Source organism: Osmerus eperlanus, chromosome 8, assembly GCF_963692335.1.
Source record: "Osmerus eperlanus chromosome 8, fOsmEpe2.1, whole genome shotgun sequence".
NCBI classification, from domain to species: Eukaryota; Metazoa; Chordata; class Actinopteri; order Osmeriformes; family Osmeridae; genus Osmerus; species Osmerus eperlanus.
In genome coordinates this window covers 10726603-10738898 of record NC_085025.1, presented here as the reverse complement: position 1 = coordinate 10738898, position 12296 = coordinate 10726603, and the positions used below count along the sequence as shown (strand labels likewise).

The following is a 12296-nucleotide window of genomic DNA, read 5'->3' as shown; positions in this document are numbered from 1 at the left end:
CGGAGAAAGAGGAGCACGTGAGTCCGTGTCGGAGTTCCTGTGTTTGAGCGCTTTGACAGAGGGGTGCAGAGAGAGGGAGACCCGGAGAGGGAAGGAAGGAGGGGAAGAAGAGAGAAAGAGGGAGAAAGAAAGGGCATAGGGAGGGAAAACGGCTTCTGCCATCGGAGGATTCACCTTGGATGTACGTGAAGTTAAAGGACGAGCCATGTTCTGTCTGAAAGGTAGGACTGTGTGTGTGTGTGTGTCTGTGTGAGGGAGAGAGAGAAGGAGAGAAACACCATGGAACTTTTCTGCCAGAGTGGAGACAAAGGGACGCTAACTCCATCTTCCGGGCAGAAACATTCTCTCCATTCTGTCACAGCAGTTTCCTCTCCACATGTTCCTCTTTGTGTTCTTTCTTCACCCGTAGGAAGTCCTTTCGTTGTTCCTCTCATAATACTTCCACCTCCCTGCTCTCTCTGTATTTCCCTTCATCTCACACTGTACAGAGAGTGTGGTATGGTTGAAGGATTGTGTTCACTGAGTAGAAAAGTACAAGTCTGCTCCTTTCATCGATATAGGAAACATATATGAAACAGGTGTTTTTAATATTCATGCGAGAGGGTATTTTATAAGTTAGCATGCCTTTGCTATCGCATGATATTTGTCAGTGTGTAGCCTGCTCTCTTCCAGTTGTCATTTGTATACGGCTAAATATGCAAGCGTGGTGTGTCTTGTGGTATGTGTGTGTGTGATTCTCAGTAGCAGCTGGAAAAGTAGCTGTTGCTGTTGTTCTGTTCTGAGAGTAGTGAAATGTGTCTGCCAGAGTAATGTATGTCTGTCTCTGTCTGTCTCGGACTCTCTTGACTCTTGTCTTGTTGACTTTTTAAAAGGTTTTGCAGTGACTTTTGCAGTGATTGGTGTGTACCTTGCTTCACCACTAATAAAATTACTACTGCACACACACACACATACACATTCTCTGACTCATACCCGGGAGACACAGACATGCAAAGACACATTGATTTGGTTGGCACTGGTTCATGACAAACAATGGTCAGACGTATACCTATCTGGATCCAGAGAGCTGCGATTGGCTGGACTGGAAAGGTCAAAGAGCATCTCAAATCCACCCAGAGGTCCACAGTTTGGGATCTGTAGTCTGTAGGTGAACTTGCCAAGTGAGAGGAAAAAGGGGTAGGAAGCATCCTTCAAAAACCACTTCCTGTTTCCCACCAAGCCTGTGGTGTTACTTCCCAGCAGGGATGTTTGACCTCACTAGACATGATCAGCCGGGGTTGCCAGGTTTAGAGTTTTACACTAGACATGATCAGTCGGGGTTGCCAGGTTAAGAGTTTTACACTAGACATGATCAGTCGGGGTTGGCAGGTTTGGAGCCCACAAGACGCATCGACTCCCTCCAGCTTTTTACACCATCCAGCAGCAGCAGCCCCTTTCAGGTTGCTTGCCAGGTTTAGATCACATTGCACGTTTTCTGGGCTTTGTGGTCGTCCTTCTCTCCAGAGCGGGAGTGCAAATTCTCTTATCTGTCCTGACATGACTGAAGCCAGGAGCAAAGCTCTGCTCTTTAGTGGAAGCTCTTGGCTCGGTAGCAGGACCAGATTTTGGCGTGAGTTTGGGGGATGTTACAGTCATCTCCTCTCAGTGTTCTGTTCTAATCGAATATGTTCATCCAGAGAGTGTGATTGTGTGGGGCTCGTTGAAGGGTTAGGGGAGTAGAACTTGTGATCCGAGTGGATGGGATTTCCCTTCATACACATCATGACATTTCTTACAAGTTGAAATGGTTGATGCTGTGCCATTGGGACTAAATGCAATTTGCCCGCCCGTGTTTGTGAATGCAGGCTTAGCCCCGTGAAGCTAACATAGTAATCATGTGCTTGGGTTAAAGGCCGATGAGTCTAGTTCAGATCAGTCGGGTTCAGCTGACAACCCTCTCGAGCCAGCTCAGAACCCGCATTTGCATCGGCTAAGCTGGGATCCTGCCATGTTCCAGTAGGTTCCGTGTGGAAGCATTACAGCACCATATCCAGAGGATTCACCTGTCTTTAGTGAAGAGCTTTTACGGCTTCTATCAAGGGAAAGCGATATTACGAACAAAGTGAATGAGATCTAGCAGCCCGTTCTAGCAGTGTCCAGTCTCAGAGGGCAATGTTGTTTTCACGATGGTATGGTGCTGTATGCCGGTCTGGTGATGTGCGTGTCATTGGAGCAGATGTACCCTGTAGTGACAGGATGCCCACTTATGAAGGAATATCCATCCATTATGGATATTCTGCATGTATTAGGCTGGATATGATATATCTACTCAGCTAACAGAATAGGCAGGTTTAAATATGCCTTCTGATGGATTGTGGGATAAGCTGGCTGAGGTTTTAGTTCTACTGGACAGGCTTACAGTGTTATTGGGTAGATTTGAAGCACAAACTTTTACTGCAGAGCTGACTGAATAACTGCCAACTCACTTCATTCTTGGCCACATGGGAATTCCATGCTTGCCCGTGGGTGTGTGTGTGTCGCTTGTGTGTGCTAAGCAGGCGTATGTGCATGTGTCCATATGTCCTTCTTCCCCGGAGCATGTGTTTGTCTTTTTTTGTCATGGAGAAATCATTTTGAGGGATTGCACTTTTGTGTCTGTGTGTGTGTGTTCACGTGTGCGTGTCTGTTAGAGAGAGATGTCGAGGCGAAGGCGGTATGCATGTGAAGTGTGTGTGAAGTGAGTGTGGAATGCGTCTTCCTGCAGGTCCACACACTCCTGGGATGGTGCTGTCTCTGTGTAGCCCTGTCAGGCTTGGAGGGGCCGTCCCACACAGCAGTGTGTCCATGGGCAGGCCTGCAACCAGGCTGCACGCCTATATTTAACCTCCTCTCCAACTCCTGTTTAGGAGAGGAGGCATGTGACAACCTTCTCCAGACCACCACTCGCTGTCCTCCATGCAGCCAGCTTGAAGTTCTTCCTTATTTCTTTTTTTACTGAGGGGAAACAGTGTGGGGGTTTGCTGCTTAATTAAAAACTGCAGAGAACCTGTTGGATGGGATTGAGAAGATTAGCGCTTTGGGAATTTGGGGTAAGTGGGGAGGAGGGGGGGGGGTAGCTTCCCCTCGTCAGTGGGACGGATTAAAGAGGAGAGAAGGTCTCTTTCAGCTGTGGCGTCCTCTAATATACTGGGCACCGTAATGGCCGGCGAGGGCAGGGGTCGTGACTCGTGACCTCCCCGACCCAGGTGTGACCCCATGTGACCCTGTAGGCTTGCTGGTGGATGTTCTCACACCAGATGTGAGCCGCCTCAGAAGCCAAACAAGATCATTTGAGTTTTGACATCTTGGATGGAGAAGGGACAGCTGTGGCTTGCTAATTATGTAAAAATGTGTTGAACGTGGCGGAAAGTTCCATAGCTAAAAATTGATCGTTTTCATTCCCTGAAGCTGCGTTTTTGAAGCCTGGGAACCAGACCATTCTGCAAGCTCATGTTATATTTGCTCTGGCAGATGGGTCTGGTCCCTCTCTCATTCAAACAGATTTCCTTCCGACCAGAATCTGGTCTGGCCAATCACAACTGTTTATCTGATATGGGGCGAATTTAATACATTGATACAGAGGAGCGCCGTTGAGTCATTTTAACAACCAAGATGATGTTTTGTTGTTCTGATTGGTAGTATCTAGGCTATCCAATTGCATTCAGAGGCCTTTTGGTCTCTGCCCGTTGATAATTCCCTTTGGAAAATGAAAATGTGTCGAGTGATGCCAGGCAAGAATTTAGTTTTTGTTATTGAAAATTGATTGAAATTGAAAACAGCTCTCAGCAAAGCCAGTTTTGTAGATTTAGTTGTTTATTGTATTTTTGTAGTACATTTAAAAGCTTTCCAAGTTACTGCCCAGCTGACAATTGCAAATTTTCCCTAATCTTTAGGATTCCTCAGCTTTGGATTGGGAGACAATGAAAACAATTAGTTTTTTTTGCAGTAGTTCCATTAGACAATGGCTTGACTGAGTTCTGTAGAATTTTTTTTTGTTGCAGGAGACAAAGTTTGGAAAAACAATGGCTAAGTTCAGACAAAGTGTTTTTTTTGGCAGGGACAATAGCTATGTTGGCTAGGTTGTTGATAAGCTTTGGTAGACAATGGTTAAGTCCAGAAGACAGTGGATGACTTCCACAGACACAGTGACAGCATGAAGACCCAGCATGTATGGAATCCTCTCTCCCCATTCCGACTCAAGGGTCTCCCTGGCAACCATTGTCCCTCTCTCTCAGCCTTCCGTTCCCCCCCCCCTCCCACCACCACCACCTCCACCGCCAACCACCCTCCACCCGTTTACACACTAATGCACTTGACGAAATACACACGTGCATGTATGTGAATAGACACTCCCGTGTACACACCATGGTTGAGCCCTGTCCCAGCTTGAACTGTGGTTCAGCAGCAATGGCATTGTCTTGGACAGCCCACACACACAAACACACACACCCCTCCTGACTCCCTGGCCCATAATCCACATTCAGAACTAGTGGTCTGTGAGAGTCTGGTAACTTTGCATGCTGGGTTAAGGGAAGACCTGAACATTCACAGCCATCTGACGCATACACTCTCTGACACACCCTGTCTGCCTGTCTGGCTGCCTGTCTGTCTGCCTGTCTGTGTCTGTCTGTCTGTCTGTCTGTCTGTCTGTGCCTGCCTGCCTGCCTGCCTGCCTGTCTGTCTGTCTGTCTGTCTGTCTGTCTATGAGCCCCCACACTTGGTGTGTGAGGGTGTTTCTGAGTGTCAGTGCAGAAGCGCCCTCCTGCTGTGCTGATGATACCATTACTGTGTGTGTGTCCACATTGCTCCATACCCCCCGCTGGGCTCTGTGTTAATGCGAACCTGGTGAACCGAAACTGTGTGTGTGCGGTGTACTAGCCTGGATTAGAAAAGGATCTACATGGTTAAATGCACGTAGATCTGTGTTGAGTGCCTTGGCCTGCCTACATTGTGTGTGTGTGGGGGTTGGCTCAGCTATAAGTGTGATTTGGCAATGCGGCTGCTATGGAAATGATAACCTTTGGTAAATGTTTTGCTGTAATGCCCCGGTCATCTGCCGTGGCTTTGGTTTGACTCTCTCTCTTTCACACACACACACGCACACGCTCTCTCTCTCTCACACACACACACACGCACACACACACTCCCACACATTCTCTCACACACACAGGAAGGACACATTTCCAGCTCATTGGAACGTTCTGTCTGATTTCCCTGCTGGGTCAGACGTCTTGGCAGCCTCTGCCTCTCTGTCTCCTTCCCCAGCCAGGGTGACAGCTGACTGGACTAAGATCAGCTCAGGGCTGGGCTGGGCCCACCCGGTGCTTGGATCATATCACCTGATGTACATTCACCTGGAGACGGATGGAGCTGATGCAGAGTGAGTGAGAACAGCACCACTAGAGGGAGCTGTTGTGCCTTCTCTCTGTTGGTCATAGACAAGCAGAGCTGCTGACCAGCATGCCAAGTCTTCTCAGACAAGCTTAATACTGACTAACCAATATACACACACAGCTGGCCTGTAGAGAGATACACACACACACACACACACACTCCAACACAGGTGAAGCGGTACATAAGCAATGACCCGTAAAGAGTTTGTTTGTCTCACTCTGTCCGTCTCTCTGTTTCAGCCTGTCAGTCTGTTCCAGTCTGTCTGTTCCAGTCTGTCTGTATCAGTCTGTCTGTTCCAGTCTGTCTGTTCTAGTCTGTCTGTTCCAGTCTGTCTGTTCCAGTCTGTCTGTTCCAGTCTGTCTGTATCAGTCTGTCTGTTCCAGTCTGTCTGTTCTAGTCTGTCTGTTCCAGTCTGTCTGTTCCAGTCTGTCTGTTCCAGTCTGTCTGTATCAGTCTGTCTGTATCAGTCTGTCTGTATCAGTCTGTTCTAGTCTGTCTGTTCCAGTCTGTCTGTATCAGTCTGTCTGTATCAGTCTGTCTGTATCAGTCTGTCTGTTCCAGTCTGTCTGTTCTAGTCTGTCTGTTCTAGTCTGTCTGTTCCAGTCTGTCTGTATCAGTATGTCTGTATCAGTCTGTCTGTATCAGTCTGTCTGTTCTAGTCTGTCTGTTCCAGTCTGTCTGTATCAGTCTGTCTGTATCAGTATGTCTGTATCAGTCTGTCTGTATCAGTTTGTCTGTCTGTTCCAGTCTGTCTGTTCCAGTCTGTCTGTTCCAGTCTGTCTGTATGAGTATGTCTGTATCAGTTTGTCTGTCTGTTCCAGTCTGTCTGTCTGTTCCAGTCTGTCTGTTCCAGTCTGTCTGTTCCAGTCTGTCTGTCTGTTCCAGTCTGTCGGCCTAAGTCTGTTTTGTTCATTTACCTGTCTGTCCTTTTGAAAAGTTTTGCTCATCTACTTTGTCTGCTAGGTATGTCTGTCTGTGAGTGACTGGAAGCCTCAGTTGTAAAACCTCGGTTTGAGTGTGTTTTAGAACCCATCAGTATGCAGGTGTGTGTTCGTTTGCCAGTTGAGGTGATCAGCACACACACACAGACAGTGGGTGGGTTACACAGTTAATTAGGTGCAGTACGGCGTCCATCTGTGCGGGTGTGTGTTCAGTAAGGAGACTAGGGCTGGATAATCTGGGTTTACAGATTAGACCCTGCAGTGGACAGCAAGAGAGGGAGGAGGAGGAGAGACGGTGTGGATGGAGAGTGGACAGAGCTGGTGGTCAGCCAGAGGAGGAGGAGGAGAACACAGTGTGCCTGACCGGAACTTTCTGGACGTTATTTGTGGTCCCATCAAAAAAAAAATGGTGGTCCTATCCCAAAAAATTGGAATCCATGTTTTTTGTTGTTGTTTTTGTTAGTCTTCGAGGCCGAAAAGTTAGTTTTTTTGGAGAGTGCGTATTTGGCGGGGCACGACGACGACTGGGCTGTTTTAGTTTGAATCCTATGCTGCTGGTTCTGGAGATGGTGCTTGTAATTTGACACTGCATATTGGCCACTGCTTTGTCAGGAAAATCAATGCAGGTCAGTAGGAACCCCTGAGAGAGAAAGAGGGAGGGATAAAGAGAGAAAGAACAAAACCCGGGAGGAGGAGCTGGCAGCGGAGGAGGGAGGGGGGGGGGGGGGTGAAGCGGCCTTTTTGGAGATTGGGGTCTGGTGGAGGAAGTGGGGGATGGAGGTCCCCTGTGACTTGCAAAAAAAATGAAACACAAAAGCCTTCAAACCCCCTTTCACACTAGAGGGAGAGGGAGAAGATAAAGGGAGAGAGAGAGAAAAATCGAAATAAAAAGGAAGGGGGGGCCTTTTGAAGTTTGGGGGACGAGAGGGAAAGAGGGAAGACGAGGCTGCACACACACACACACACAACCCCCCTACCCAAAAGGGGAGGGACTGAGAGAGCGGTCGTGTGAGGAGAGAGCGGGAGGGAGGAGAAGGGTCTTTGGGGGTCTTAGCTCGTGGCCTGGGATGATCACATATGTGCAGTGTCTCTCCTCGGAGCCGGTGGTCAGCTGCTGGCACAGGGCCTGCTATGAGGACCCAGCAGAGAAGCTGCCCCCTCGCACCCCCACCAAGATGGGCAACAGCCTCCAACTCCAGCTCCAGGCTTCAGGCCCGGTTAGGCCCGAGGGCAGCCTGCGACGGCGCCTGCTGTCAGTCAAGGTGCACCACAGACAGGACTCTCTATGGACGCCTAAACCGCTGCTAGGACCTGTGACCAAGGGCTCGCCCGGACACACGTACACCTACCAGGATGGCAAAGGTAGAACCTAATCTTCTTCTTTAGACACAGGAGATCGATGGAGTTTGTAGTTCATAACGGCGGCTGTAGTCCTGTAGTGGTTGTTTTACAAACAGAGACTGTTTCGATGGTTGTGTGTATAGAAGAGTGTGTCTTGAGGTTAGGTGTCATAGAGTACATATCTTCATATACACACACTTTGGCCTGACTCGTTCACTAAGAAGACTAGCAGGAGTTGCGCCAGGACTGTTCTGGTACTGTGCTGGCGCGGGTCTGCTGGGTCTCAGTCTAGTGGGGGTGCAGAGAGGAACACTGCTGTCGACCCAGAGACGGATCAGGTGTGGAGGGTCTGGATAGCTCATCTCATACTGGACTGGATTGATCTTGTCAGGGAGCTGGGGGTGTAGAAGATGCAGGTCTGTGTAGTTGTGGTGGCTGGAGGGGGCATGTGGTCCAGCTTTCCCCGAGCACAGCTTTGTCGCCTCTCATTATGTGATTTGCATCCCTCGTAATTGTGTGATCTCTGCCGTCTGTCTGTGTGTGTGTCTCTGTGTGTGTGTGTCTCTGCGTGTGTGTGTGAGAGAGAGTGTGTGTGACTCCTTGGTCTGTAGGCGTGTGGTGTGACCGCGGCCCAGATTGTGCAGGGTGACCGGTATGACCTTTGACCCCCCCTGAGTGATAGCGGAGGGCATCGGGAAATTCTCTGGTTGACCCCTTTCACTCTGGCCCATCCATAAGCCATAAACGATGTGGTCGTGAGGACACACGTAGCCTAGCCTATAAAGTGTGTGTGTGCTAGGAGGCTGTGTATTACTAAGCGTGTGTGTGTAATGTGTATTACTATGTGTGTCTGTGTGTGAATGACATTATTACAGATAGTCAAATATGGTCACCCCTGGGAACCCGGGACAAAGACTAGCAGCTGGGGGTGACGGGCCATCTCTGTCTGGGGGTGGTGGAGGTGACCCACTTTCACCTAGAGCAGTGAATAAAGGAGTGATCAGACACTGACAGTGGACAAAAGAGGACAGGAGAGAGAGCGAGAGAGAGAGCGAGAGAGAGAGCGAGAGAGAGAGAGAGAGCGAGAGAGAGCGATAGATGGGATGATAGGGGTATGAACCCCTATCATTATTATCTTTAATTATTCAAAAAGATTTCTCCTAGTGAGCATGTGTAAATGTGCTCAAACAAGCATGTGTGTGTGTGTGTGTGTGAATCACTTATTCCTGTGCATTTAGTGTAACAATGCGCCAGCCCGTCCCCTTGCCAGTCTTGTCTAACGCACCATGACAGATCAAGATGTCTCCAGCAACACACACTGGTCTGTGTTTGGGGACGGTATGGTGTGTTTGGGGACAGTACAGTGTGTTTGGGGACAGTAGGGTGTGTTTGGGGACAGTAGGGTGTGTTTGGGGACAGTACAGTGTGTTTGGGGACAGTAGGATGTGTTTGGGGACAGTAGGGTGTGTTTGGGGACAGTAGGGTGTGTTTGGGGACAGTACAGTGTGTTTGGGGACAGTAGGGTGTGTTTGGGGACAGTAGGGTGTGTTTGGGGACAGTAGGGTGTGTTTGGGGACAGTACGGTGTGTTTGGGGACAGTAGGGTGTGTTTGGGGACAGTAGGGTGTGTTTGGGGACAGTACAGTGTGTTTGGGGAGAGTAGAGTGTTTCTATTTTATACTGTAATTCGGTCTTGCTACAATCCCCTTTACTTCTTTCACTTAGGTTATCGACTTCATTTTTACTGTCCCTGTTCCCTTTCGCTCTGAACTGTACTTCTCTCTTTTAGTCTCTCTCCCTCCCCCTCTCCTCCTCTTCTCTCTCCCTCCTGCTGGGTTTTCTTTCTTACCGGTTTAGAGGTGGAGCAGGTGTCACCATAGATCCCCCATAAGCCCTCAGTGGGCACACTGGCCCACCCATCAGCCAATCACAGCCAATGACCCCCTAGGGAACAGGACCTGAGTAAGACCAGTCCTCAACAACAGTAATGGGTTGGCTCTAAATGAAATGTATTCTCCCTCTCTCTCTCTCGCTCTCTCTCTCTCTCTCTCTCTCTCTCTCTCTCTCTCTCTCCCCCTCTCTATATCTCCATGTCACCAATGTCTTCACCCCACCTTCCCTCTGTCACCCTCTCTGAATAACAGAACTAGACGGTCAAGCCGTAAGTGCTTTGACCCAGTTGGACGTTGCCTAAGTTTAACCGTGGTCAAGGTGACACAGTGACCGGTCGTTCTGACTCACCGTGTCACCGTTCAGACAAGCAAGCTGCTCCTTCTGCTCAACCTGGCGTGCGGCCAGCCTTCACCTCAACCGGCCACTTACAAACTCTCAGAGAGAAGCTGCCACACTCAGGCTCCTTAATGTGTGTGAATGCTTTAACGTACCTGGGTTCATATGTGTGCGGGTTCCTGTGTGTGTGTGTGTGTTGTTGGCCCTGTGCTGAGAGGCAGAAACACAAAGAAAGTTGTCTTTCTGCCTGATGAACTCTGCTGGAGAAACAGTCACAAAGACGCATTGTTACTCATCAACCCCCCCCCTTCACACACACTCTCAGAAAACCACCACTTGCAGGTTAGGGCACAATGGCATGTGTACCTGACACCGCAGATTTCAGTAGGATAAACCAGAGGGTTAAATCCGTTGCCCTGTTTGTGTGTGTGTTTCCACCATGTTTGTGTGTGTATGCGAGTGTGTTTCCACCATGCTTGTGTGTGTGCGTGTGTGCTTGTAGTGGGGGTGGGAGGGGGCAGTCAGCTGTGTAATCAGGGCGATGGTCTGTGTGTGTTTTAAAGAAGGGTTCTGCCTTCTCTGCTAAACATTCAGTCATTGTCCTCCCCTCTGTAACATTACCTCAGACTGTTGAGGCTGACTGACTGACTGGTAGACTGACTGGCTGACTGGCAGGAAGGCTGACTGGTAGACTGGCTGGCTGGCCAAATGGCTGGCTGTCTGACTGGAACTGAAGGGCTGGCTGGCTCTATCCTGTGTGTGAAAGAGTACTTGCACCCTGACTGAATCCCTCACTTCCCTAATTCGATTCCTCTGTGAGTGATTGTCCACTCTGGTGCTGGGCGTGTGTGTAACAGACACACTCCAGGCTGGTTAGGGTGTAACAGACGGTGTGTGTGGGGGGCTAGCCTAATGCGTCTTCCATCATGGCTAACAGATCTAACTGAGTCATCAGTGATGGGTAGAGGAGGTGTAATGGAGGGAATTGATTGCACCAGGTTGTTCAGACGTCTGTGTACGTTTGTGTATTTAAAAGTTTATTATCATTAAATGCTCTGGAGCAGTCTCCTCTATTTGAGCTCTACTCAGATGTGTGTGTTCACATCCCCCTAGTGGCCATGCATGTGTACTACACCATGGTGAGGCTCTGCAAAGAGTTAGGGTCTAAGCTAGTGCGTGTGTTGATCTGACACGGACTCTTCTGAAAAACGGAATGCCCGTAAACTAAAGGTCAGGATGGGTTCAATTTCCTGAATGTGTTTAGGTGTGTGTGTGTGTCTGTAGCCTTATTCTGGTCTGCTAACTGTCTGCCTCTGACGTGGCTAGCCTGATCTGACACATTTTCTTTAATGACCCTTCTGATCACAGGGAGCTCTACTCTGGCCCAGGCTGCTCCTCCAGAGGGCTTTCTGGGTTCCACTCAAACTCCCTCTCTCCCTCTTTCCCTCTCCCTCGCTCCCTCCCTCTTCACTAATCTCGCCGGGTTCTTTCATGATGCAGAGGCTCTAAGATGTAGAGTACACAGGAGTGCTTCAGTTGGCTTCTATACTCTGTGTCGGCCTGTGTTCGGAATTCTCTCTCCCACCCTCAGCCTTTCCCCTCAGCCTTCTTTCTCAGCCCCTAGGCCACCTCTCTGCCTCTCCTTTAGCCTCAGTCCCCCGTCTCAACCTTATCTCCTAGCCCCAGGCTCTGTTCCCCAGCCTCAGCCCCAGACTCAGCCCCAGCCCCAGCCCCAGCATCAGACCTGCCCAGCCCAGGCTGATCCCCCAGCCTGTTTTGATGGAATCAGCTGGAGGTTCCATTAAGCCCGAATGAGAAAAGCTAACCCGGCCTCTCTAGCTCATGTTCCCCTATAGAGACTCATTATAATGGAGAAGTGAAGGGTGTGTGTGTGTGTGTGTTGGGGGGGGGGGGGGGGGGGGGGTAATTCTGTCTTTGAGAGTTGTCCCTTCCATGGCAACCCTATTTTTGGTAGACTTTTACTTGAATGGAAAAGACATGACTATAAAATAAACTAAGATCTAAAGGACATACAATGAGAACATAAAAATCACATGAGGCCTGAGATATGGACATCATTACTGGTTCTAATTAGTATACGTTTGTATGTATTGTATTCACAAAGACTCCCCAGGACCTAATGCCACTTCATTCAATGTGAATGCCAGCCCTATTTCTGTAGTTACATACATTCACCACATGGTGTCACTATATTACCAACCACTAGCACCTCAATTCCAACCACAATCCTTGGTTCACAATCTATGTCCTTTTGCTTAATATCGGTTTTAGGAGGACTCATATATTTATATTTGCTTAAAAAGATTTAGCGAACAAATGGGATGAACATTAGCATATTGATATCATTATGTCA

At 49.0% G+C, this 12296-nt stretch overlaps 2 protein-coding genes across 5 annotated transcripts in view; one reads left to right on the top strand and one right to left on the bottom strand.

Annotated features, from left to right (window-relative positions):
* Positions 1-12296, bottom strand: part of fbxo25 (F-box protein 25) — a 244625-nt gene that overhangs the window by 135790 nt on the left and 96539 nt on the right. The window lies entirely within an intron of this gene.
* Positions 1-12296, top strand: part of nhsl1b (NHS-like 1b) — a 93739-nt gene that overhangs the window by 42099 nt on the left and 39344 nt on the right. Inside the window, exon 1 of one of the 4 annotated variants that reach the window (XM_062467240.1) lies at positions 54-221. The exons of 2 other annotated variants lie outside the window; for them this stretch is intronic. In XM_062467240.1, coding sequence (XP_062323224.1) covers positions 206-221 — 16 coding nt within the window. In that variant the 5' untranslated portion in view covers positions 54-205. Of the gene's footprint in view, positions 1-53; positions 222-7402; positions 7716-12296 lie in introns of those variants that run through there. One more of the 4 variants, XM_062467241.1, reaches the window with a different exon arrangement.